Source organism: Mya arenaria, chromosome 4 (assembly GCF_026914265.1).
Source record: "Mya arenaria isolate MELC-2E11 chromosome 4, ASM2691426v1".
Lineage (NCBI taxonomy): Eukaryota > Metazoa > Mollusca > Bivalvia > Myida > Myidae > Mya > Mya arenaria.
The window spans coordinates 74,587,598-74,596,246 of NC_069125.1; the positions used below are offsets into that span (position 1 = coordinate 74,587,598).

At 37.4% G+C, this 8,649-nt stretch overlaps 2 protein-coding genes across 2 annotated transcripts; both read right to left on the minus strand.

Moving 5' to 3' along the window:
- Positions 1-200: 200 nt before the first annotated feature.
- LOC128231071 (uncharacterized) lies at positions 201-1,784 on the minus strand. Its single transcript, XM_052943491.1, has 4 exons — positions 1,395-1,784; positions 914-1,217; positions 605-808; positions 201-304 (listed from the first exon to the last, which is right to left on the minus strand). Exons 1-4 carry the CDS (start codon positions 1,782-1,784, stop codon positions 201-203), a joined length of 1,002 nt encoding a protein of 333 aa, XP_052799451.1.
- Positions 1,785-2,175: 391 nt separating this feature from the next.
- Positions 2,176-4,899, minus strand: LOC128231072 (acanthoscurrin-2-like). The gene is made up of 5 exons (XM_052943492.1): positions 4,891-4,899; positions 4,196-4,268; positions 2,652-2,996; positions 2,452-2,520; positions 2,176-2,246 (listed from the first exon to the last, which is right to left on the minus strand). Exons 1-5 carry the CDS (start codon positions 4,897-4,899, stop codon positions 2,176-2,178), a joined length of 567 nt encoding a protein of 188 aa, XP_052799452.1.
- Positions 4,900-8,649: the final 3,750 nt, after the last annotated feature.

Below are 8,649 nucleotides of genomic sequence, written 5' to 3' on the forward strand. Positions count from 1 at the left end.
CTAGATGGAGATAGGATTCAAGCAAAAGCTCTGTTTATATATAATCGCGCGTAGTTTTGAAGGCCATGGACGTTGGGTTGTCCTTTACACATCTGGAAAATAAAAAAAGAACATATCTGTATAAAAATGCAAAAAAAATCATTGCGATTGCCGAAGACTAATGGAAGAATAATCGACGGAAAACGGATGATAAACGTGACTTAATCACCTTTATTAGCTCCACCCTTGACCCCTGCTCCGCCTCCCATACCGCCCTTGCCGCCGCCCATACCGCCAGCTCCACCAGCGCCCATACCGCCCTCACCTACGAAGTCAAAGATAACTGTATTTCGAGTAATATAAGGAAATAGTTACACTCATTGATATGTACTCGGTGTCACAATTAACGGTAATAGCGTAACCTGAATAAAACAATTTCACGGAAGTATGCTACCAACGCTGTTTTATAACGTCTCAAATAATGGCAAAATGTATATTTTAATAACACATGTATATACTCATTAGGTGGTTCTAATTCTTATTAATGCGGTCGGGCAAATAGGTCGGAAATCACTTGATGGTTTACCATTAATCATATAATTTAGGCAACATAACACTACTGTACCTCCTCCCATACCGCCGCCCATGCCACCACCGGGCATCATCATCATGGGCATGCCGCCTCCCATTTTGCCGCCACCAATTCCTCCGCCCATCATTGGCATACCGCTGCCCATGCCACCACCGGGCATCATCATCATGGGCATGCCGCCTCCCATTTTGCCGCCACCCATTCCTCCGCCCATCTTTGACATACCACCTCCCATAGCTAAATATTGTAAAACAACAATATAAACAAAAATGGTATTGTACTGAAATGTTTAAACACAATCGAAAACATGTTACATGTAGATAGACTATATAAAATCTTTACCTCCGTTTCCACCGCCCATTCCTCCAGCGCCGCCCATGGGCATCATCATCATCATTGGCATACCGCCTCCCATACCGCCTCCCATACCACCGCCCATGCCGCCGCCCATTTTACCGCCTCCCATTGCCCCCATACCGCCGCCAGGCATCATCATTGGCATACCGCCACCCATTTCACCGCCTCCCATAGCACCGCCCATGGGCATACCGCCTCCCATTCCGCCGCCCATTTTACCGCCTCCCATGGCACCGCCTCCCATAGCACCGCCTCCATTGGCACCACCCATCATCATTTGCATCATCATCTGTGGCATTATTATTTATTTAGTCTTTAAGATTCATTATTGCAGATTAAGTCAATATAATGTTCTAGATTTAAAACAGCTGAAAGTATTTTGATTTTTTTTTGTCGAAACTCTTTATTTTGTTTGTTTTTTGTTAATCCGTTTGTGTAAGTATGGAAAATTATAAATTAAATGTACCTGGTCCATCATGGCCATGCCGCCTCCCATTCCACCTTTACTGCCACCCATGCCGCCGCCCATGCCACCGCCCATCCCTCCGCCCATGCCTCCGCCCATACTCCCAGTGCCGCCCATGGGCATCATCATCATCATGGGCATAGCGCCCATTGGCATGCCGCCTCCCATACCACCGCCCATGCCGCCACCCATATTACCGCCCATTTTTCCACCGTCCATTGCTCCCATACCGCCGCCGGGCATCATCATGGGCATGCCACCTCCCATGGCACCGCCTCCCATAGCACTGCCCATGGGCATACCGCCTCCCATGGCACCGCCTCCCATATTACCGCCCATCTTTCCACCGCCCATTGCTCCCATACCGCCGCCGGGCATCATCATGGGCATGCCACCCCCCATGGCACCGCCTCCCATAGCACCACCCATGGGCATACCGCCTCCCATTCCACCACCTTGGCCGCCTGAAATTCGGATACACATTGGATACACATTGACCATGACTGTTTTTATTTGTTCAATAAATACTATTTAAAGTGATTGATTTGCTAGAAATAAAAGTAAAACCATTGTCGTATCAAAATATATACAATATAAAAACAACCTACCTCTCCTGCTCGCATAGCGCTTGTATCCTGAAACCAAACCATAACGGGTTGTTAGTTTACTAACTAGAAGAAAACTGACACCTTGGATACTTTAAATCTACGTCGAAGCTACTTTAAAATATCATTTATTAATATGACTGTTTTTATAACTATCCGAATTCGTCAAATACAATTTAAATTTTAGTAAATAATGTGTAGGCCTTTATTTTATCTGCATATTGCTTACTTTTTCCGCCGCGGCCACCTGCAAGATAAAGTGAAACATGTTAATACAAATATAAACGCATATATTTAGATAATAACATATTAGATAATAACATATCTAGAAAAATATCTAAGGTACAAGGATCTATACACTTAAATGATCTGGTAATATATAAAATTAAAGTTCTTTATAAATAAACTTTTAAATTCCCCTCCGAAAATACTAAAAAAAGTTCCAAACGTACCGCCCATAGCGCCACCCATTCCACCGGGCATACCGCCTCCCATGCCGCCGCCCATTTTACCCATTCCACCTGCAAAAGCAAAATCAAAGATGCCATCGACGATATTCTGTGTACTTAAATAATGTAAAAAAAGAAATGCATTAGAACAAGTAAAAAAACTCAGATGTATTTTTTTTATTGAAAGATAAACAGACACTTACCTATTGGCATCATGGGCATTCCACCGCCCATGGCTCCCATACCGCCCATGGGCATACCGCCACCGGGCATCATCATTCCTCCCATGGGCATGCCGCCGCCCATTCCTCCCATGGGCTTACCGGCGCCCATGCCGCCACCCATGCCGCCGCCCATGCCACCGCCGGGCATCATCATCATGGGCATACCGCCGCCCATTTTTCCGCCGCCCATTCCACCGCCCATCATTGGCATTCCGCCTCCCATCATTGGCATACCACCACCCATTCCACCGCCCATCATTGGCATGCCGCCACCCATACCTCCCATGGGCATACCACCGCCCATTCCTCGGCCACCGCCGCCACCTGAAATTATATGCTAGGAAATGAAACAAATCTGCAACGTATAAGCCACGTAAATGATACCAATCATTTTTTTTCTGTGTATAAAAGTACTAAAATAAAAATAAGAGTCAAATCCTTGTGAGTTGTTCATGTTCTTGCGTGATAAACACCAAAAAAAGGGAAATATCCTTTAAATTTTCAGAAAAGATAAATATGGATTAAAAGTATTGATAACTAACAAATGAATAGTTACTGCAAACATACGGTTTCATATTTAGAAAAGCTTTGCCAATCAAAGCATTTCAACAAATTATCAATCTAGTTAAATTGCCAATTTGACAACAAAGAGTATATTAGGATATAATTTGGATTAGATTGATTAAGGTTATGTAGTAGTTAAGATTTCGATATGAAATTGAATTAAGGCATTCGGAACTCCTTTGCCATTTTCCATCGAAAACAACCTCGGATGTATGCCGCTTCATCAGAAGAAGTAGTTCGTAAACATTAAATAATGGCATTAATTATTTGTAGTGTTTTTACGTGTATTTTTTATATCTAAGTTTTAATTGACTACCAGTGAAGTGTTTTATTGCATAAATAATTAAGATTCCCAAGAGTAAAGTCATCATGTTTAACTGCTAAATTGAAACAACTGCGCGATCTACTTATATCATGTCCCATAGCGAGATTTTCCTGCAAAACTTGTTAGTCCCATATGGACGACTTACAATATCAGAAAACTTTACATTTAACTACACTGATCGTATCTTCAATGTAGTTAAATGTAAAGTTTTCTGATATTGTAAGTCGTCTATATACATACCCCCCCCCCCCCCCCCCCCCCCGATGTTGTTTTTCGGTGGGGATACGGCCGAGTAATTCCGAATGTGAAGTAAGGTAATTTGGATATAACAGATCTGTCTCCCTTGATTATGTGCAGTATGCTTACAAACATAAACTATTTATATTAATATGATCTAGCAGTACTTATATCATGTCCCATAGCGAGATTTTCCTGCAAAACTTGTTAGTCCTATCGCAAATTACAATACTACAAAAAGTTAAAAAATAATAATAATAATAATAATAATAATAATAATAATAATAATACGCTTATGCATTTTACAATGACGAAAAATCAGTACCGATTTCTGACTTTGGCACGTTTAGGTAACGAAATTTCTTTCAAATTATTAAATAATTAAAAATATGTTTACCTCTGTAGGCGAAAGAAATGGCAAACAATGCCGATATCAGGGTGATTCGAAGTGGATTCATCTTTGTAGCTTCCTGTGAATAAAATTAAAACAGTGTTATAACTTAGTAATATACGACCTACGTTCTTTATCCCGAGAATACAAGACGTTAGCTTAATTGTCCTGGATGCATGAATCAATGGATTTGCTAGAATATCTATTTTGCAAAGAGCATTGCAATGAAACGTTACAACATTTACATAAATATGACATACACTATACACACTACTTACTGAAAGACGTTTGAAGCAAGTTAGATGAGGTCTGTTGTTCACTTAGGCAACCTGTTGAGTGTGCTTCATCAGTTACTTATATAGCGGCTGGCAGGATGCTCGCGGGGCGACGGAACACTTCACCAATGCGCCCAGTCAGCACTTGCTCCTGAGGGACGTTCAACAATTCGCGCCCGGCGAGCTTTCAACATTTTTCGGTGACTTAAGTTGAAAATAAGGTTTAACTTTCGTCTGAATTTTTTTGCATGCGGCACGCCGTTTTTTTTTCACATTCAAATATATTTCGCAAACAAAATCTTGTGAAACAAGAGCAACAACAATAAAACAACAACAAAACAAAACGAAAACAAGGACGTTGCTCATATCATGCAGAAACCGCATTGAACATCTTTATGCATGCTATTCACAAATGTATAAACTTACTTCAGACATTATAACATATTATTGCTATATCCAAAAACATATTGATATACTTAACAATTAATTAAAATTTAAGACAATGGGCAGAAGACATATAAGGTCTGGCACCGGGGGCTTAACTAGGTGAATTTATTTCTTTAACTCACAGACGACTGGCTTTCGCATATTAGACGCAATTTTCAATGGACAGGTGTCTATGGATAACTTTAAAATAACAAGAAAAGTGAATACTTAGTAATAAACATTTCTTTCAACTTTTCTTAAACTTTGTTGTAAGGAAATCATTTCAATGTCCGTAAATGGATAACACACCTTTAAAAACATGTTTGATAAAGGAATGATAGTCGAACGAATATACAGAAAATCAACAAAATTATTCGTTACCTTCCAAATGTCGATGGTAAGACGACGTGGCTATTTAAAAAGCTGTGCATACGTGCTGTACGTATAACTACGAGAATCTCAGGTTACACGTCTATATAGCGCTTAGCGTAAGTTATGGTCGAGTTAGAATTTTTTATATGCATATGTAAAGTTAAGTATACGTGATTGGTATAAACGACAATTTAGGAGAAATGTGGAAAATGTTCTATGCATAGAAGGTCAATAGCAGGTGCTAACTCGCCCTGCCTATTTCAGTAAGCTCAGCATTACGCTGTTATTTAAGGTAGATAGATGCAGTGTATACTATAATAAGTAACGTTTAAATTCATGTTTACCGTCAATCGGATTATGATTCGCGTCACTAATGTCTTGCATCAAAATTCCACTTGTACGTTTAATTTTATTCAAAAGTTTTTTACTATCGGTAATGCAATAGGTGTTTACTTATTAGACAACCCTCAATTTTTTACGGCGGTTTACTATCCTACAAACAACATATTTTACAAGCACAGAGGTGTTAATCTATAAGGAACATGCAACCCGCTTGTATGGTAACGGTCCACGTTTAAATGGCGTAGGAAACGTTAAACCAATGAAAGGGAAGTCAAACATTTATTAAACAAGATGCTTAATTGCCAAGGGCGGACTTAATCTCGTTTAACGTCATGTCAATTGGATTCCAACGGCGAGTTATTTAAGCAGAGTGCTATTCTTGGGGACCACAGGAAAAACTTACCTACTTAACTGCTTTTGCAAAGGATTCCTTTTCTTTTTCTTACAAATAAATAATCTGAAAGATAAAATGAAAAAGAGCTAGGAATATTAAATTCAAGATAGTGCACATGGTTTAAAAATTCCTTATACACCCACAAAAAAGTGGTTTGTCCCGCTTATTCGTCAGTCCATCGCGGGACAATAAGACAAATTTAGTACAGAGCATAACTTGTAAATCAGTAAAGAATTGAACTTGGTATGTTGATAGATGTAAATCAGGAGATCATGCATGTACTTCAAATTGTTGTTGTTTATTTTCGTTTTAGCACAATTAAACTAACTCAACACAATAAAAGTTTCTTTCATGATGGCTCGGTACATGGTGAAGAGTTATACGTAGATTATGCAAGTCATGTAATGATTTTCGTCGGCAGCTAAAATAGGATGAATGTCCTCCCGTCCCTTCGAGAAATGAAAGTGCTGAACGCGTTCAAAGGGTGAATGCGCGGAAAACGTAATTTTACTTTGTTTTACAATTCTATCAAAAATAGTCTAATCGAAAATATTTTGAGAAGCCTAAAACTGTAACCGGTATGTGCCTGTGATTATCTAAGAATAGGTAATGTAAAATGATGATTTCTTTAATACAATTAGCTAATTTCATAAAAGTAAATGATAAACCTATATGAACTAGGTTATATGAACATTGCTTTCATATAAAACAAAACAAGTTAGTAAATTAAATCTTACAATCGATGGAACAGCATTAGAAAATGTGACGGTGCAAAAATTACTTGGAATCTATATTAAATAATAACCTAAAATGGCGTCCGCAAATAGAAATTGTTTGCAAAAAAATGAACTGTAAAATATCACTTTCGAAACGTCTAGTGTTCTACCTCAATGATGAGATGAAACGTTTGTTTTACAATGCATATATCCTTCCAATTTTAGATTATTGTTGTCATATTTGGCGCAAAGGAAACTCAAGTTACTTACATAAAGTTAAATTCTTGCAAAATAGGGCTGCAAAAATCATTCTTAAAATTCCTAAACGATCATCTTCAAATGGATTGTTACAAGAACTTCCATGGCTAACGTTTACAGACAGGTGTAAATATCACTGTGCAACCCATGTCTATGATACCCTTACTGGAAAGGCCCCGGGGTAAATGTCTGAATTGCTAATCTTTGCAAATAATGAACACTATTCTCTAAGATCAACTTCAAAACAAGATTTAGTTTTGATACAAACACCGCGAACTAACTATTTCATGGATTCCTTTTCGTACTACAGTATGAAGGTTTGGAATACTATTCCGGATGAAATAGGAAATGCAAAAAAGTTAAACACATTTAAGCATAATTACAAAGTGGACCTCTTGAAATGTGCATATCATAAGTTTCAAAAAGGTTTATCATCTTTTCATTATCTTAAAGATTGAAATAACTGTTGTTTTTATAAATTGTTGTGTTTTATTGAGTGTATGTCGGCGTGTACATGATGTATATCCAAATAACTTAAATTGTTATGTTAATTAAACATGATTTGTATAGAATAATTATATTCAAAACATCAATAGTTCTTGTATAGGAATGTATAAGTGCGATGCAGATGTTTTATGATTTACCAAATGCATTTTGTTTTTGTTTGTTTGTTTTTCTTCATAGAAGGCCACATTGAAAATATGATGTTGTTATGGTTGAACCTGTAATTATGTCATAATGTGTCTATACCTTCTCTAAATAAAGATATTATTATTATTATTATTATTATTATTATTATTATTATTATTATTATTATAGCAAGTTTATCGGTAGAGTTAAATTAATTAAATGAAAACCGATATTGGCTGAGGACGTGTTGACTAATTTTTTAGTCTTTTAGTCAACACACTTCAATTTTCAGCGTAATTATCTATAATTATATATTTCCCTTGGTTCCTCACCAAGAGCTTTTTAAGATTCTTCCTCCTTTTTTGAAACCCCAGCGCATTAATTATTTTAACATGTCAAAAAGTAAATCTGACGATACCTAATTTCAATTTGCGGTACTTAAAACTGTAGGCCTACTGCCTAACCAGATCTTGCGTTATCTTTAAAAGTATACAAGCTAATTTTACTAAGGTTTGTGGTTAGATAGTTATAATGAGAATACGTTCTTATTTTATGCACATCATTTTTGAATTTATTTTAACAGTATGTTGCTGAAATGCACATGCATTTTTAAACCATTGTGCTACTTTGTTAAAATCGAAAAAAAATTATCTGATTTTCAGTGATAGTAATGTATGAAAAGTGATGAAATGTTTCAGTTCCGGTGCTCAGGTCTAAAGTCTTATTTTATATATATTCTGTGCAACACCAGGCTGTTGTGTGTTACAGGAATGATGGAGACGTGGGTTTACATTATAGATTCCATCAAGGTATGATAGAAGATGACATACTCACAGATGAAAAACTACAGACAGGTGGAAAGTGATTCCACGTCATAAGCACATGTATACAATTACGGGTGTTGCAAGCCATTTTTGGGTTACGGTCTGACTGAAATATGTTAGATATTTCATGTTTCGATTTACACAGTTTTAAACAAAACAGCCTGACATAAGAAAGTGTATGTACATGGCAATACCAAATCCACAAATAAGTGTTAAGTATTCA

Excerpts from the sequence above, each read along its gene's own strand:
- LOC128231071 (XM_052943491.1), bottom strand. The coding sequence starts at position 1,784 with ATGCCCATGATGATGCCCGGCGGCGGTATGGGAGCAATGGGCGGTGGA. Across the intron at positions 1,218-1,394 it reads GCATGGCCATGATGGACCAG|ATGATGATGCAAATGATGAT; the intron begins GTACATTTAATT and ends ATAATGCCACAG. Across the intron at positions 809-913 it reads AATGGGCGGTGGAAACGGAG|CTATGGGAGGTGGTATGTCA; the intron begins GTAAAGATTTTA and ends TACAATATTTAG.
- LOC128231072 (XM_052943492.1), bottom strand. Across the intron at positions 2,997-4,195 it reads CATTTCTTTCGCCTACAGAG|GTGGCGGCGGTGGCCGAGGA; the intron begins GTAAACATATTT and ends ATATAATTTCAG. Across the intron at positions 2,521-2,651 it reads AATGCCCATGATGCCAATAG|GTGGAATGGGTAAAATGGGC; the intron begins GTAAGTGTCTGT and ends TTGCTTTTGCAG.